General features: G+C 47.4%; 1 protein-coding gene across 1 annotated transcript in view; it reads left to right on the top strand.

Annotated features, from left to right (window-relative positions):
* The first annotated feature begins 10,260 nt into the window (after positions 1–10,260).
* The window catches only part of PLCXD2 (phosphatidylinositol specific phospholipase C X domain containing 2), a 56,498-nt gene continuing 47,063 nt past the window's right edge, over positions 10,261–19,695 (top strand). The window contains exon 1 of the mRNA XM_063444422.1: positions 10,261–10,573. Within this exon, the coding sequence (XP_063300492.1) occupies positions 10,489–10,573 (85 nt within the window). The 5' untranslated portion in view covers positions 10,261–10,488. The remainder of the gene's footprint in view (positions 10,574–19,695) is intronic.

The raw sequence follows: 19,695 nt of genomic DNA, 5'->3' as shown, positions 1-19,695 counted from the left end.
GTGGCACTGGGCAAGTGGGCACAGTATATGCTGTGAGCCTGACACACAGACTGGCTGGCAGGCAGGCAACTGCAATTACATTACACAAAAAAAAAAGCAGACTGATGTTCTAGCCCTAAAAAGGGATTTTTGGGGTGCTGTCCTTACAGCAGAGATCAGATGAGTCCTTCAGGACTGTAGTGGACACTGAATACAATAGCCTAGCTATCAATTTCCCTATCAAATCAGCAGCAGCTACACTGTCCCTACTCTCACTAAGAATGCAGCTTCACAATGAATGTAAAATGGATGCTGTCCAGGTGGTAAGAGGGTCTGGGAGGGAGGGTCTGCTGCTGAATGGCTGGAATGTGTCTGCTGACTGTGAGGTACAGGCCAGGGTCAAAGTTTACTCAATGATGACGAATAGGGGGCGGACCGAACAGCGCATGTGATCGCCGTCCGCGGTGAACGCGAACAAGCGATGTTCGCCAGGAACTATTCGCTGGTGAACAGGTCGGGACATCACTACTTGGCTGAGATCTTTAAGATTGAGGGTTTTTAAAAAAAAAATCATGTTTTTGGACACACAATTTCACAAGAATTATAACTGATAGTTTTATGGCTATAATAATTATAATAATAATACTTTATTTAAGGTTTAGTTAATAATAATATTGTATAAATTTGAATGCCTAAAGAGACACGATCACCTATGATTCACCTTTAATGGAAGGACCGAAAAGAGATGAGGAAGATAATTAAGGGAAAGTGAATAAGGGAATTAATTTATTTTATTAAGACAATGCTTTATCTATAGAAGAATGTTTCTCTCAGAATCAAAGCACATATTTATTTACTTATACTTAATTTACTTATTTATCTACATAATGTATGATTTCTTTATTATTATTTATTAAAGCAGTTACAGGCATTCACGCGCATTCAAGCTGTCAATAGGAAAGCATTTTTCAATGCTTTCCTATGGACGCTCTGCGTGATGGAGGCATAATATGCCTCCAGCGTCGCAGATGCGCCTCTAGTGGCTGTCCGGAAGACAGCCACTAGAGGCTGGCTTAACCCTGCAATGTAAACATAGCAGTTTCTCTGAAACTGCTATGTATGTATCTGCAGGGTTAAAACCTGAGGGTTAAAACTTGAGGGACCAGGCACCCAGACCACTTCATTGAGCTGAAGTGGTCTGGGTGACTATAGAGTCCCTTTTAAGTTGATATTTATCAATGCACAGGGCTTGAACTCGCCCACCAAAAGGCGTTTTTTTTTATACGATACTATACTCAAGGAAAAAACACATATCTTTATTCAAGAAACCCACTGGAAAAAAGATTATAAACAGATATGGAACTATAGGAAATACCCGCTGGTTTATAGAGCTTCTCTCAAAGATGAAAAAAGGGGCGTTGCAATTATAGTCTCTGATATGCTTGATGTCAAATTATACATCAGATAATAGATACCGCAGGAAGGCTTATAATCTTGGTCTGTCCAATCAATGGCCAATTTTATACTCTAGTAAATATTTACCTGCTTAACACTGGTTTATCGCCGCCACTTTGCGGCACAGTTTAACCCTTCACAAAACCTGCTGGATCTTTGTTATTATAATTAGCTATAAACTTGGATTACTTTTTTTTTTTGTAATTCTTTATTTTATTTGTGCATGGATTAGACACGTACATTTGCAATGCCACAATAGCAATTGCGAATTCAAGCAGTAAACATATGAAAACATTTGTTGGCATTTGAGGAAACTGCACATTTTTGTTAGAGTATATGGTTCAAGAGGGAATAACTTGTCCTAAACTTATCACACTGCATACATCTAATGAAATCATCTACAACAGGATTCATGTCTAGGCTGTGTTGTGATGAAGCGTTGGATTACTTTTTAACGCCTATGGCATTGATTGATTTCATGGTATTGATTCCTGGCTTCTCCCTCTGGATATTCTACACTGATCAAGCTTCATAATCCTGTTGTATACCAAATGAATACGAATTTGGAACCCCTCATAAAAATTCAAGTAATTGTATTTTCTGGAATGTTTGTTAAAATAAGACATAATTTCAATTTAAGTTCATTTATACATATATTTTTTCTTTAACAAAGTGACACAATCTGTATAAAAAATCCTGACCGTATGGATTGCTTTGCAGACAAATGTAAAAATTTGAATTACCGTATTTTTCGCTCCATAAGACGCACCTCACCATAAGACGCACCTAGTTTTTAGAGGAAGAAACCCAGAAAAAAAATATTCTGAACAAACTGTCCCATAGTGTTTCTTACTATGCGACAGTTTGTACAGAATATTTTTTTTCTCCCCTGTCCCATAGTGTCCCCCCCTCCCATAGTCTTCTCCTCTCTCCCATAGTCTTCACTCACCCCCTCCCCATAGTCTTCACCCACTCCCTCCCCATAGTCTTCACCCCCTCCACATAGTCTTCATCCCCCCATCCCCATAGTCTTCATCCACCCCCTCCCCATAGACTTCATCTCCCCCCTCCCCATAGTCTTCATCCACCCCCTCCCCATAGACTTCATCCACCCCCTCCTCATAGACTTCATCCACCCCCTCCCCATAGACTTCATCTCCCCCCCTCCCCATAGACTTCATCTCCCCCCCTCCCCATAGACTTCATCTCCCCCCCTCCCCATAGACTTCATCTCCCCCCCTCCCCATAGACTTCATCTCCCCCCTCCCTATAGACTTCACCCCACCCCCTCCCCATAGACTTCATCCCCCCCTCCCCATAGACTTCATCCCCCCCTCCCCATAGACTTCACCCCCCCTCCCCATAGACTTCATCCCCCCTCCCCATAGACTTCATCCCCCCCTCCCCATAGACTTCATCCCCCCCTCCCCATAGACTTCATCCCCCCTCCCCATAGACTTCATCCCCCCCCCCTCCCCATAGACTTCATCCCCCCCCCCCCCCATAGACTTCATCCCCCTCCCCATATTCTTCTCTCCCATACTGTCCCCCTCCCCTTGTCCCATAATTACTTACCTGTCTTGTAGCGTTGGCCGTCAGCTTGTGCGCACTTCCTTTCAGTCCCGCCGGAAACCGGAACATGAAATTCAAGTTCCAGTACCGCGGTGCGCCCTGTGCTGCCGGCCAACGCTGCAAGACAGGTAAGTAAAGCTTCATATTCGCTCCATAAGACGCACAGACATTTACCCTCACTTTTGAGGGGAAAAAAAGTGGGTCTTATGGAGCGAAAAATACGGTATGTAAATGTACACAATATTTAATTTTTCACTTATTATGTTGAGCCATTTGGGAAATGAAAAGCTTTAGACAGTATGCAGTGTATTTTATCCTGCAATATTTCACAGTAGTTACAGACGACGTGGCAAAAATATATAGATAAAAATGGTCAAAGTGGGGCATAGTCTGGCTGCTGAGCTGCATGGTCGTCCTAAACTTGAGCTCCATGCGGGAACCCCATAATATGCTGTGTGACAAACTCCCCCTTTTAAGGGAGTTTGCCATGAGTTTTTGGAGGGGCCTGCTTGCGTGCCTCCTGCCCTGTAACTATGGCCCCTAGGAGTATTGCCGTTTATAAACCCTATTTGGGCTTATGGGGTTTTAATACACAGTTTCTGCCCCTTTAAATCCTATGGGAAAGGATCTGCACTTTTGAAATGGCACTTCGGATACAGCATGGAGTTCATGGAACTCAAATCGGACACGTGACGGCACAAACACTGCTGAACTTTACATTGTATGGAACTTCGACACTTCGCCGGTAGTCGAACAGTGTTCGACAATTCAAACGCCACTTCAACATTGGGTATTTGCATGAACAGCCCCCGTTCGTGCATTCAAACGGAATTTAGTATTTAAACCATTGGAAAAAGACCGTCCGCACAGTCAAAATCTATGGAACTATTTTGGGCATGAAAGCCATGCTTGCGGTCAGTCAAATGTGATTTCCAGAAAGCATTTGAACACCTGCTCTGATCTGGGTGATTTTTGGATATTTTGTTCACCCAGATCAGGGCTATCCAGGGATGTATGTTTTCTGCCTTTGGTAATTGGGTTAGTCCATTGTGTTTGTTAATTGTATCACAGGCAGAGTGGAGGGATTGTGTACAGTAACTGGAGTCAGAGGCGGCTCTCTAATTAGGCGGTTTAGGCGGCCGCCTAAGGCCTCGCGCTGGCGGGGGCCTCGCGGCCGCCTAAACCGCCTGTTGGCAGAGTGTGTCAGGTCCTCGGTCAGTGACGAGGACCTGACACCAGGAGGGGGCCCGGCGGCTTGCCCGGTATGCCGCCGGGTGCGAGGCCCCTCCTGGCTGCCCGGCCACCATCGCAGACACTGGTCTGCAGCTCCGCAGTGTGCAGAGCTGCAGACCATGTGACTCGCGAGAATTGGCCAATCAGAGCGTTACCGCGGGTTACCACGGCAACGCTCTGAAATCTCGCGAGACTACTCGGTCTGCAGCTCTGCAGAGCTGCAGACCGAGAGCAGTGGCCACCGGACCACCAGGGAGCCCACTGGACCACCAGGGAAATCAAGGTAGGCTCTCCCTCCCCATCACCCCCCAACACACTCAGCCTCACCCCCCCAGTCACCATCACCATACTTAGCCTTACCCCCAGCCTCACCATCCCCCCACCACCACCCTCAGCCTCACCACCCCTCACCACCATCACCCCCACCACCCTCAGCCTCACCACCCCTAGCCCCCACCACCCTCACCATCACCCCCCTCAGTCTCACCCCCAGCCCCCCTCAACCTCACCCCCCACCACCCTCAGCCTCACCACCCCTAGCCCCCACCACCCTCACCATCACCCCCACCACCCCTAGCCCCCACCACCCTCACCACTACCCCCACCACCCTCAGCCTCACCCCCACCACCCTCAGCCTCACCACCCCTAGCCCCCACCACCCTCACCATCACCCCCCACCACCCCTAGCCCCCACCACCCTCACCACTACCCCCACCACCCTCAGCATCACCCCCTCAGTCTCACCCCCAGCCCCCCTCAGCCTCACCCCCCACCACCCTCAGCCTCACCTCCCACCACCCTCAGCCTCACTACCCCTAGCCACCACCACCCTCAGCCTCACCCCCCACCACCCTCACCATCACCCCCTCACCATCACCCCCCACCACCCCTAGCCCCCACCACCCTCAGCATCACCCCACTCAGCCTCACCCCCACCACCTTCAGCATCACCCCCCTCACCACTACCCCCACCACCCTCAGCATAACCCCTCTCAGCCTCACCCCCCACCACCCTAACCCCCATCCACCTAGCCCCCACCACCCTCACCATCACCACCCCCAGCCTCACCACCACCCTCACCATCACCCCCCACCACCCCTAGCCCCCACCACCCTCAGCATCACCCCACTCAGCCTCACTCCCACCACCCTCAGCATCACCCCCCTCACCATCACCCCCCACCACCCTCAGCCTCACTACCCATAGCCCCCACCACCCTCAGCCTCACCCCCCCACCACCCTCACCATCACCCCCCACCACCCTCAGCCTCACCACCACCCTCACCACCACCCTCAGTCTCACCCCCAGCCCCCCTCAGTCTCACCCTCAGCCCCCCTCAGCCTCGCCCCCCACCCCCCTCAGCATCATCCCCCTCAGCCTCACCCCCACCACCCTCACCCCCTCACCCCCTCACCATCACCCCACCACCCTCAGCATCACCCCTCACCACCCACCACCCTCAGCATCACCCCCCACCACCCTCAGCCTCATCACCCACCACCCTCAGCCTCTACACCCACCACCCTCAGCCTCACCACCCACCACCCTCAGCCTCACCCCTCACCACCCTCAGCATCACACCCCTCACCACCCTCAGCCTCACCACCCCCACCACCCTCAGCCTCACCACCCCCACCACCCTCAGCATCACCACCCCACCACCCTCAGCATCACCACCCCACCACCCTCAGCATCACCACCCCACCACCCTCAGCATCACCCCCCACCACCACCCTCAGCATCACCCCCCACCACCACCCTCAGCATCACCCCCCACCACCACCCTCAGCATCACCCCCCACCACCACCCTCAGCATCACCCCCCACCACCACCCTCACATTATCCCCCCTCTCACTCTCACATTATCCCCCCTCTCACTCTCACATTATCCCCCCTCTCACTCTCACATTATGCCCCCTCTCACTCTCACATTATCCCCCTCTCACTCTCACATTATCCCCCCTCTCACTCTCACATTATCCCCCCTCTCACTCTCACATTATCCCCCCTCTCACTCTCACATTATCCCCCCTCTCACTCTTACATTATCCCCCCTCTCACTCTCACATTATCCCCCCTCTCACTCTCACATTACCCCCCTCTCACTCTCACATTACCATTACCCTCCCTCCATCAACCCCCCGCTCCCTCTCACCATCAACCCCCTCTCCCTCTCACCATCACCCCCCCTCTCCCTCTCACCATCACCCCCCCTCTCTCTCTCACCATCACCCCCCCTCTCCCTCTCACCATCACCCCCCCTCTCCCTCTCACCATCACCCCCCTCTCCCTCTTACCATCACCCCCCCTCTCCCTCTCACCATCACCCCCCCTCCCTCTCACCATCACCCCCCCTCTCACCATCACCCCCCCTCTCCCTCTCACCATCACCCCCCCTCTCCCTCTCACCATCACCCCCCCTCTCACCATCACCCCCCTCTCCCTCTCACCATCACCCCCCCTCTCCCTCTCACCATCACCCCCCTTCTCCCTCTCACCATCACCCCCCCTCTCCCTCTCGCCATCACCCCCCTCTCCCTCTCGCCATCACCCCCCTCTCCCTCTCGCCATCACCCCCCTCTCCCTCTCGCCATCACCCCCCTCTCCCTCTCGCCATCACCCCCCCCTCTCCCTCTCGCCATCATCCCTCTCGCCATCACCCCCCCTCTCCCTCTCGCCATCACTCTCCCTCTCGCCATCACCCCCCCTCTCCCTCTCGCCATCACTCTCCCTCTCGCCATCACCCCCCCTCTCCCTCTCGCCATCACCCCCCCTCTCCCTCTCGCCATCACCCCCCCTCTCCCTCTCACCATCACCCCCACACCATCACCCCCCTCTCACCATCACCCCCCTCTCACCATCACCCGCCTCTCACCATCACCCGCCTCTCCCCCCATCACCCGCCTCTCCCCCCCCCCCATACACACAACACACTTCAAGCAGCTACCCCATACACATAGGGTCTCAGACAAAAACGCAAACATGTTCAGAGACATACATTCACACACACAAGGATACTCTTTGTCAGACACACTCTCAGGCACATACACAGGTAGACAGTGCATCAATGTGTATATGTGACACTTTTTTTTGTTAGTGGGGCTTCATGTTTGCGTTTCGCCTAAGGCCTCATAAAGTCTAGAGCCGCCTCTGACTGGAGTGTTGAAATGTAAAATTCTATTTTGTATTGGTTTGTGAGTTTCATGTCCTGTACCCCACAAGGTCCACGTGGGTGGTAACCTTGTGGGGAAATACTGTATAAAAGAAGCAGCTGTATCATTAAACCTTCAGTTCTACTTCAACCCCAATTTAGAGTTCTGTCTCTTATTGGGGGGAATCTGCTACAAGGGATTGCTATGCTCTTCATACTCCCTTGTAGCTCTTAGAGCTTGTTCTTTTTCCTGCTTCGCTCTCTGGGGAAAGAGAGGTTCACCCACTAGAACCTGGAGCCTTGTTGTAGGTCCAAGGCGGGTAGGAGACGGCAAAACCCCAACCAAGCTGTGGCGGTTCGTGGGGTCTGCAGTGCCTATGGTGTCAAGTGGAGTGCTCTGCGCAATGCTGATGGTCCTTGGTAAATGCTAGGAGCATCCGTCAACAGAGGTACCCAGTCGGGGTGCCAGGTGATCCGTTACACGCTGATTATCGCTACTCTATCTGAACCCAACCACGATAATTGTCCAAGTGAGCATCAGGGTTTAACTGTGTCTTGCTCTGGAGGGTTCTCCACCACTTGACAAGCTTCCCGACCCTGCCGAAGCCTTGCGGCCTACCTGTGAGTGTGGGAGAAGCGGCTGATCTCCCCACAGGCTGTCTTGCAGTAACAAATCCAAGCGGTCAGGTCTATTGGTTTAATGAGCCAGGTTTCCTATGATACCTTGCCAAACAATGTGTGCATATCTGGTCACATGCTATGAGTATGATTCTCTGCATTTTAGGATAGCAGCAGGTCTCAAACAAAAAACAATAGGCACCATGGGGTTATCGCATTGTTATGACCTGGAGTGACCATTCCAATAGCCTCTACATTAATTTGGTTCTATTTTAGATTTTGTTAATGATTGATTTATTTGCAGGATTAACAACGGCAAGAGAAAGACAACAAATGGATAAAATATATATATTTTTGCAAAAACATTTCTTTATAAAAAAATAAAAATGAAATGAACAGTAGTTGTAGCCCATTAGTATTACATGTGGAATACTCTAGGTGCCACTGCAGTTCAATTTTAGATTTGCAGCTCTAAAACTTGTGTAGCATTTATAACATACATACAGATACGTTTTTCGGTTTAATGACTGCTTGATTTAAACTAAAATGTTTCATTCTTATTCAAAGATTTTGGCTACCTTAGGATGAAAAGCATAACTCCAAGTATTTTTTAGCATTGTAAGGCCAACCCAGATATGTAAAAATAAAAAAGGAATAATATTGCATATTATCAGTGTCATATATTTTATTTAATTTGACATAATAGGTTTCTACATGAAATACCTGTATATGTCCCAGACAAGGAGGTGCTTTATTCATAGTAAATACTTGGTTTTCACAAAACAATTTCCTGTGCCCAATTAATTTTTAACATGTATCCCGCTTAAATTTGGTATTTAGCATAGAAACCAACCAAAATGTAACACATTTCATCTATTATAATTCTTTTGTCAAGTCTTGTCAACCAAAAATTACCACTCACATCTGGTTAGATTTGCAGTAGGGAAATGGCTTATACTCACTAAAGTTAGCATCACTCATTTTAAAGAAAAAAAAGACAAAAAGTCAGTTGCCAAACGGCAACCGGACTATAAGTGTGTCCAGGGGAGTCCAAAACAAGGGGGTAACCCTTACATACGTAATTAAAGAAAGACCCTATTTCTCTCCAGTTCCTCCTCGTTTGTATCTCACTCATTTTATCAAACTGCTGCTTGTCGGTAAAAGCAAGAACATTGGGAACAAACCCAAAGTCTTAAAAAAAATCTTTGGTATCATATAAACAGGATGCACTGACATCAATGTGCTGGCAGTGAAGTTAGCATGGAAGATTGCCCTGTTGGCCAATAACTCCACACTCACATGCAGCCAAACCCCATATACAATCACACTCAGACAACTCCTCAAAATCGCACTCGGCCAGCCACACACATAAGTCAGACATCCAACACAATCTCATTCAGCCAAGCCCACACAGAATCACTCTGCCACCACACACATTCTACTTAGGTATGCTACTTAGGGGGGGAGCAAGGCGGATGATCTTCTTTCATTCTTGTACCAGGCCATGTGGCTCCTAGTTACGCCCCTGAACCTGAATGTGTGACCCATTCAAAAGGAAGAAGCACTTGGTAAACTTTCACTGGCTTACAATACTATAGTACAGATGAGGATCAGCCCAGTACTATGGCTAGTGAGCAGAATAATTCAATATGTGTATTACCTTCTGTCCGACGCTAGAAAACGTACACACAGAAAAAAAAAATTACACAAGGGACACTCAGGGAAAAGAGGATAACAAGGGGGGAATAAGTAATACAAAATATTATCTGTGGAACCCAAAGCGAGAGACTTTGATTCCAGGGGGAGTATAATATATACACTGCAGTTTAGCAGGAAGTTGAGTTAATAAGTCTATGAAGTCACATGCACAATAATTGAAAGTTAGAGCCTAGGTCTTAACAACAATAGGGTACAAGAGTATTGTGTCATATGTGCAATCGGTCCTTGTTTGTCAAGGATAGTCCTGCATATTTGGGTCCTGTCCTGTAAATATGGGTCTTAGTAAAGAAAAATACAGAGCTGCCCTGGTGAAAACAATAAAAATAATCATAATGTGAATAGTTTCATGCCTGTTTCATTTCTCATGCCTGAGAAATTAAATCAATACCATAATGCAGATGGTAGCAGCATATCTAAATTATAGATCTATAGCTTGAATCTCTTACAAGAGTAGGTGTGGCTCAAACACATTACAAAGCTGACGTGAAATCCCTCTGACAGTTACAAAGTAATTAGAGCAACAGCCTAGCTTACTCAGCAGTGAGCCATAAGAGGCTTACTTCACTGCCCTGTTTTATAGAGAACCGTGTCTTGTAGATTAGAATGCGGAAGGTGTGAGCTTTCGGAAGTGCTGTGAGAAATACACACATACCTACTATCAGAGGCATATTAATGGATCATTAGATAAAACCAGAATGGAGCAGCAAGGCTCCTGCACATAGACCAAGCTACAATCAACACAAGAAGACACTGTGTAATGGCTGGAAAATACAACCAAGACTGGATGGCTGCTCTGCCACCAAGTCTAAGTGCCTTACCGTTGGCCAATTTGGCAATACCAGGTATTTTATTTCATCATGGCTTTCAATTTAGAAAGAATGTATTTCTATAATGTAGGATTTTTTCACATTAACATAGTTAAATTCAGGGGTGTGGAAATAAAAAGAAAAATGACTTGTCCAGAAACTAAAGAGCAGGGGAGGGCTGGCAGTCTTAGGCATGGGGGGGGGGGGGGGGGGGGAATCTAGTCAAGTGGCCCATTGCACCAAGAGGAGAGTAAAAACACCTTTCCCATGTGATTGAAAGGGGGGCAGTCACCTAAACAGACACACTCACTGACTCACACAGACGGATATACTGACAAACACACACACACACACACAAAGGCATACTGGCTGACACACACACAGACAGACATACTGACACACACACAGACAGACATAATTTCACACACATAGACTGACATACTGGCACACGCACACACATAGACAGACATACTGACACACACACACCCACAGATATACTGACACACCCAGACATACTGACACACACACACACAAACATACTGACACACACACACAGACATACTGACACACACATACACCCAAACTTTACACTTTTAAAGCCAGTAGACAGGGGCTGAGTAAGGGACAGGGCTGTAGTGGATGGTATGAGCTGTAATTGGGGGGTTAGGAAATGTAGTGGGGGATAGGGGCTGAAGTAGGTTGATGGCTACAATTTGGGAGGGGACCATGATATGGTTTGCAATTGGGGGAGAGGAGCTGTATTGGCGATCTTATGTGGGCTGTGGTGGAGGGGGGGGGTGCAGGGGGCTGAGGAAAGGCGGGCAGGAGCTGAGAAGGGGGGCAGGAGCTTTGAAGAGGGGGGGCAGGAGCTGAGAAGAGGGGCGGACAGGGACTGAGGAAGGGGGACAGGGGCTGAGGAAGGGGGACAGGGGCTGAGGAAAGTGGAACAGGGGCTGAGGAAAGGGAACAGGGGCTGAGGGGGAGGGGGGGATAAAAAAAACTGAAGTGTATTCCCCCCCTCCCTGAGTCTTACCTTAGGCCAGGGAGTAGTGGGCAGCAGCCAGCAGGAGCAGCAACCAGCATACAGCAGCAGCAGTAAGTGAAGTCGGTCTCTCCTGATGATGTCAGGAGGAGGGGGCATGACTTCCTCTGCTCTTCTACCAGACTCCTTAGTGGTCCTGTGAGAAGAGCAGTGGAAGTCACGCCCCTCCTCCTGACATCATCAGAAAGAGCCTGGCCGACTCCATTGGCTGCAGGGAGAGTGAGGTAAATTGAAAAATCTGAGTCCCCAGCCAGAGGCAGGGGATTTGGATTTTTCCTTATTTTTTGCTTGATACGGGTGGCCCTGGGTTTAGGGTGGCCTGGAGGCAATTGCCTCCCTGCCCCCCATCCCAGCCTACCCCTGCTAAAGAGATTGCCCAATCTACTTGTCCACCATGACAATCTACTTGTCCTAACTCAAAAAATAATTTTAATCAAAACCGTATTTAAATAAGGTCTTTATTGATAATAACCCGGGAGACAGACCTAACAATACTTAGATGCAATCAACAAATGCAAGTAGGTAGTGAAGTTAAACAGAATAATTTCTAAATGAGAATTGTAGCTTACTTTATCAAGAAATATAACTATAATTAACTGAGGCAACCTTATGAGACCGTTTATATCAATTGACATGCTTGGTTACAGAAAAGGCAGTGCTTACACTGCTGAGCCTACAGGGTCAATCTCTTTGCTCCAGAAACACAACATTAAACTGTAGTGGCTCTGGTGCCTGGAGCACTACTTTAACAACTGGTCTTTAAGAATATAGTGAGGGGTTGGGATAGGTATGTAGTGTTATGCAGTGTGAGGTGGGATACGGATGTAGTGTGTATTTGTGTAGGTTATGTAGTGTGTGTAGGGAAGATGGTGTGGTGCAGGATAGATATGTAGTATGTAGGTTATGTAGTGTGTGTAGGGAAGAGGGTGTGGTGTGGGATAGGGATGTAGTGTGTAGGTTATGTTGTGTGTGTATGGAACATGGTGTCGTGCGGGATATGGATGTAGGGAACACACTATAGTGTGGGATAGGGAAGTAGTGTGTATGTTTGTAGGTTATGTAGAGTGTGTAAGGCACATAGTGTGGGGTGGGATAGGGAAGTAGTGTATGCAGGGCACATAGTGTGGGCCAGGATAGGTATGTATTTTGTGTGGGGCAGGATAGGGATGTAGTGTGTGTAGGACACAGTGTGGGTTGGGATAGGGATGTAAAGTGTGTAGGGCAGGATAAAGATGTAGTGTTGGTAGGGCACATAGTGTGGAGTTGGATAGGGATGTAGTGTGTGTAGGGCAGGGTCGGGATGTAGTGTATGTAGAGGACATAGTGCGGGGTGGGATAGAGATGCAGTGTGGGTAGGGCAGGATAGGGGTGTAGTATGTGTAGGGCACATAGTGTGGGGTGGGATAGGGATGGCAAAGTGAGGGGGTGACAGGTGGCAGATTGAGATGATGACAGTGGCAGGGGGTGACAGGGGACAGAGTGTGGGAGGGAGGGAGTGACAGGTGGCAGAGTGAGGAAGGGGGCAACAGTTGACAAAGGTTGGAGGTTTTAATGATCTCAGTCATCATGGTTTGAGTAACCCTTTAAACAATCAGCTTGATTTATTAGTGCACATAAAAACCGTGTAAGCAAGAAAAAGATTTATGCTAGTATGAAATGTTCATCTGGCTTATTATTATTATTATTATTATTATTATTATTATTGCCATTTATATAGCGCCAACAGATTCCGTAGCGCTTTACAATATTTTGAGAGGGGGGGGATGTAACAATAAATAAGACAATTACAAGAAAACTTACAGGAATAATAGGTTGAAGAGGACCCTGCTCAAATGAGCTTACAGTCTATAGGAAGTGGGGTATTAGAAACATTAGGATAGGAAATATCAAGTAGGAGTGAAGCAGAGCTGGAGGGGAGAGCAAAGCACTATCCCATAGGGACAGGTATGTAAGGGAGAGATTACTCTGGGAGGCCATACGCTTTCCTGAAGAGATGGGATTTAAGGCCCTTCTTAAATGATTGAAGACTAGGGGAGAGTCTGATGGCAGTAGGCAAGTTATTCCATAGGAGAGGAGCCGCCCGTGAGAAGTCCTGCAAGCGTGAGTTGGCCGTACGGGTGCGAGCAGCGGTCAGGAGGTGGTCGCGGGCAGAGCGGAGGGTACGAGGAGGGGCATACCTCTGGATCAGTGAAGAGATATAAGAGGGTTATAGGTTTATTGTTTCTATGTAGCACTTCCATTGGAGGGAACTCACTATAATGCATGGCTGAGGATCTTTTAAGGTAATCATTACTGCTGGATATCTATAGTCAATTTGACAACCCACTATGACTCCAAATGAGTAATTGGCTTGTTGGTGTAGGGAACCAGGGCCGGACTGGCCTACCGGGATACCAGGAAATTTCCCGGTGGGCCACAGCACTTGGGGCCAGGGAGAAAGCCCTAATACCTATAACTAAGGTAATTTGGTAATTTTACCCTCAGACTGTGAGAGTCCAAGGAAATTATGGAGGGAGGGGCTTGGGGCCGGTGTGGCCGCATTGAGCATGCAGCGGCCGGAAGGAGCACTACCGGGAGGGAGCTTTCTGGCATCCAAGCTCTGCCCCCGATCTCAAGCTCCACCCCTGATCTCAAGCTTCGGCCCCGATCTCAAGCTGCTGACTTCAAGGCAGGAAGAGGGCAAGGAAATTAAGTTCTCACCTCCCAGGGCTTCCACCGCAGCAGTCTGCAATGCCAGGTAGACTTCAAATATACTGCAGCTAGTGAGTGAGAGTGTGTGTGTCTGTGTGTATATGCCTGTTGTTGTGAGCATGTATATGTGTGTCAGTGAGCATGTCTGTATTAAGCATGTATGTGTGTGTCAGTGAGCATGTCTGTAGTATGCATGTATGTGTGTGTCAGTGAGCATGTCTGTAGTAAGCATGTATGCGTATGTCAGTGAGCATGTCTGTATTAAGCATGTTCGTGTGTTTGTCAGTGAGCATGTCTGTAGTAAGCATGTATGTGTGTGTCAGTGAGGATGTCTGTATTACGCATGTGTGTGTGTCAGTGAGCATGTCTGTATTAAGCATGTGTGTGTGTGTCAGTGAGCATGTCTGTATTAAGCATGTGTGTGTGTGTGTGTCAGTGAGCATGTCTGTATTAAGCATGTGTGTGTGTGTCAGTGAGCATGTCTGTATTAAGCATGTGTGTGTGTGTCAGTGAGCATTTCTGTAGTATGCATGTGTGTGTTAGTGAGCATGTCTGTAGTATGCGTGTGTCAGTGAGCTTGTCTGTAGTAAGAATCTTTGTGTATACCAGTGAGTTTGTATGTAGTAAGCTTGTGTGTGTTAGAGAGTTTGTCTGTACTACGTTTGTGTGTACCTGTAAGCTTGTTTGTGTTTGTCACTGATCTTGTTTATGTTGTGTTTGTCACTGATCTTGTTTATGTGAGATTGCCTGTCTGTGAGCCTGTGAACTTGTGTGCTTGTGTCAGTGAGATTGTCTGTGCCTGCATGTGAGTATGCTTACTGTATAATAAATTTTTTACCCTTAAGGACTAATATTTATAATTAAAAAAGGAACATATCAATAATAAAATTGTGTGTGTGTGTGTATATATATATATATATATATATATATATATGTATTAAGGCCTTTTGGCCTGTAATTGGGGGAGGGGCGTATGACTCACCTTCTCCCTACTTAAGGGACACCCCATACCTGGCTCCATACCGTTCGAGGTCAGCGCTGCATCTGAATCCACTTCCGGTTCACGTACGGCGCCATCTTGCTTTTAAAAAAAAAACACGGTTTTCTTTGGTGTAGCTGTGTCCAGGAGTCCTTACAGGTTTTCCACCCGGCCAGCCACGCACAAACCCGGTCTTCGTCGCAGATTAAGTCCACAGGACTTCAAAATCGTAAGTCCGTCGCCCGGATCACTTCTCACGGCGTCGCGATTTTAATGGCCTTACTTTAGAGCCACATGCTTTACGGCCAAGTCACAGGCACATTAACCCTCTGGCTTCCGGCATAATCACGATATACCCCATGTACTGACCAACCATAATTTTTATTTAGGTTATGGTTTCAATCTATTATCAGATATTGCACTATTAGTGATATTGGAATGTTTTCATGTTATACATATATATGGAGTTTTGCTTAAACAACTTTACATTATTTATAGATATCTCACGCAGCACTTATGTTATAAATTATGTTTAAAAAATCAGTTAGAAGATTACGCTTCTATCACACCATGTACACACGTTTCTTACATGGCACGCATATATTCTGACTTTTTCTTTATGTACTCAAACTACATACACAAGAACTCGGTCTAAAATCTCACAAACTTTCGGGTTGAATCACACGTCTTGATTCAACCACTCATACGTCACGTTTTTTCCTGCTTTAAGAAAATTTTCTATTATTATTTTACCTCATACATACCTCTTTTGTGGCTTACATTCACGGCCTAAGATAGACTGTATTGTTACAAACCTGCACCATATTAGACTACAAACACTAGCATTATCAAATCATACACATTAATCTTGTCACCATAGAAACATATTATACACACCCCTAAACCTGGTTATCAGGGCCATACCACATAACATGGCCAGTTAGGTAACTACCATTCATTAAAATTTTCCCCTCCATATGTATTGATATAAACTCACTACAGCTAGCTAGTCTAAATTGATATCAAAGGATCCAATTCTCACACTTTCATATCTTGTTTCTAACCCTTTAGGTTTTTCCAGGTTTTTCTATACCTGTCGCTTAGCAAACTCATACATACTACCAGGTACGTTAAACCTGCTCACGCCATATATCACATACGGCTCCATCTCTAAATAGAACATAGAGTACTGTCAAATTTTAGGGGTTATAGGCCCAAATAGGTATCTCCCCTCTGGGCTTTCTGCCTATCGTTTAGTGGTCCGCGAGGCCAACACCCCGCCTCAACGTTTCGGAGGTAATGCCCCCCGGGCCACACGTGAGTTAGCCGCCTCGCAAATTATAGAGAGGGCGCCACCTGTCACTCCCCTCCCCTGTTTTCTTTTATTGTCACCGAGAGGCCTACGAACTCCTGCCGCTACGTCGGGTGGCCTCAATAACCCCTCGCGCCAACTCATAGATAGAGCCTCTCATAGCCACTTGGCAACTAGCAGGGCCTCACCTGTCACCAAAGAACAAGATTAATTTTTCGCCTTATCCGGCATAATTAGCCTGCCAGTACATCCCCTGTGGTTTTCCACGCTAACCATATATTTTGTCATCTAGTATGTCTCAAGAAGGGGTAGAGGATTTCTCCATCCCGAGTACTCCGGCTAGAGCAAACACCACATCACAGGAGGAAGATACGGCTAGTCCAGCATCTTTCAGGTCGTGGACTATCCCTCGCATCACTAGCGAACTCAGGAGACGACAAATCCCTTTTCCAGCAACAGCAAGGAAAGCTGAACTTTACAAGTTACTGCACACCTCAACCGATAACAGGGATGCCGGGGAAGGATCTAGCCAGTCTAACCCAGGAGACATACATGGCATGCTCACATCCCTCATGGCATCTATGAGCAAGGTCAATTCTAGACTGGAGAAAGTTGAATCAGTCACTACAGCCCTCACCATGGCTGGACCGGCCATGGCAATCCCTCCAGCAGTGGTTGAGTTGCAATCAGTTTCTCCAGCCATCACCTCGGATGACCAAGAGGTTTACCCTGCCCACATGATACCTGAACACCTCCTAGATATCCTGGAAGGTAAAGATGTCAATCTGGCCTCACTACTAATTGCCTCCCAGGATATAGTGGAACATAAGACATACGCTTATGACGATATTTCCGTGGTGGTAAAATCTAGGGATGCACGATTAAATAGGAAGCTAACTATTCCAGAATTTGTATTAGCATTTGGCATTTATCGTGATGTGATTTGTACGGTATATGCCCACAGACGTGAGGAGTTTGACTTATATATGCACAGGCTGGTGGACCTGGGCAACAAATATGGTGGGTCAGCTTTCTATGACTACCATAGATCCTTTTCTGCCAAAGTGTCTGGCGCCTTCTCACAGTACGGAACAAGGTCCAACTGGAGCAAGATTGATACGATCATTTTCTGCAGGCACTTTGCAGGTCTAAGAGCACCGGCCTGTGCATACTGCTCCTCCATGGCCCATACTGCTAATTTTTGTCCAACCACTGCGAACGAACCTACTACCTCACAGGGCACTGGTTCGGCAGAGAAAACACCCAAAGACAAACTGGGTCGTCCTATCAAGTTTTGGGGGAAATCCCAAATATGTAATAATTTCAATGTCGGTGCATGTAATTACAGTGGATGTCGGTTATTGCATATATGTTCAAAATGTTTTAGGGCACATGCGAAAACTATGTGTCCGAATAAAATGTACCCTAAGCAATACTTAACTGAGATAAATATTTCTGTACTCACGGCTTTACTGTCACAACATCCATCTAGACATTTGGTAGACTTCATCATCACTGGTCTATCACAAGGATTCCATACTGGTCTCATACACATGCCTTCAGGAATCCTTGAATGCCCTAATTTACAATCTGCACAACAAAACCCTACAGCGGTTAGCGCACTTATAGCCAAAGAAGTGGCAGAGGGCTTCTTATTAGGACCCTTTCAGTCCCCTCCTTTTATCACATGGCGGACAAATCCCATCGGTATTGTCACAGGGAAATCTTCCCACAAACAAAGACTTATCATCGATCTGTCTGCACCTCACACCTCTGCAACACCGAGTCTGAACTCCCTTATCCACTCCGAGGAATTTTCACTTCAATACTCCACCATAGATCCTGCCATTACAGCTATCATGCAGGCAGGGGTTGGAGCATGGCTCAGCAAGACTGACATAACAAATGCCTTCAAATTATTGCCTATCCACCCTACACTATGGCACCTGCATGGCATTAAGTGGGCCGGGCACTACTACTTTTTCTCACGCTTAACGTTTGGTTCAAAAAGTAGTCCGGCCATTTTCGATGTATTCGCCGAAACACTATGCTGGTTATTATTAAATGTGGCCAGATGCCCTACAGTTATACACTACCTGGATGATTTCTTACTGATCGAAGAGAATATTTCCCCTCCCAGTAGCCTCATAGAAACCATCAGTCTTTTTAAACAGGTGGGCGTTCCAGTCTCCCCCACCAAAACTGAAGGACCAGATACAGTCATCACCTTTCTGGGAATCATACTAGACTCAGCCACCATGCAAGCCAGCCTGCCACGCACCAAGATAGAGAACATTCTTACCAACATCAACCTCTACATACACCTCGGTACTTGCAACCGCAAAGAATTGCAATCTCTACCTGGGTCACTGAATTTTGCCATGCGCATTATACCTCAAGGCCGGGCTTTCATCTCACGGCTCCTATACATGTTCCCACTGTTTAGCCATGATGCACACAGGTTACCCCTGGATCCCCAGGCCACGGCAGACCTACTTATGTGGAGAAACGTTTTAACCACCTGGAATGGGAAAAGCATGTTCCTCCCTAAATTGTCTGACTCCTCACCTACCATCTGGTCAGACGCGGCGTCTACCACAGGTTTTGCAGCAATTTACGGGAATTAATGGCTTGGGGTAGCTGGCCTCCAGAGGTTCAGGACCTGGAGGGTTTTTCCACTACCTCAGCGCTATTTGAGATGTATCCCATTGTGGCAGCTGCCGTGACATGGGGGCATCTATGGGCAACCAAGCAACATGCCACATCATAAACAAAGGTCGATCCAAATCCCTGACCATTATGAGGTTCTTGAGGAAACTCACCTGGCTGGCTGCATGTCACAATTTCTTCTTGTTTTGTGTTCATGTCCCAGGTGTATGTAACACGGCGGCTGACCATTTGTCTCGTTTCAATTTACAGGCTTTTCGACAAATACTTCCGTAAGCTGCACGCACAGCCACGACCACTCCACCTTTCCACCAGCTAGTAATGGACTAGACGCTATCATGCAACATAGCAGGACATTGTCACAATTAGCACTGTCCACCAATACCCGGAGAACCTATGACAGGGCTTTCCTTCTATTTAAAAGATTTCTGTCGGTACACAACATCACACAACCTTTCATCATGACA

The sequence above is a fragment of the Pelobates fuscus genome, chromosome 1 (assembly GCF_036172605.1).
Source record: "Pelobates fuscus isolate aPelFus1 chromosome 1, aPelFus1.pri, whole genome shotgun sequence".
NCBI lineage: Eukaryota > Metazoa > Chordata > Amphibia > Anura > Pelobatidae > Pelobates > Pelobates fuscus.
Note: the sequence above shows the minus strand (reverse complement) of the source record. Positions and strands in the feature narration are given on the sequence as shown.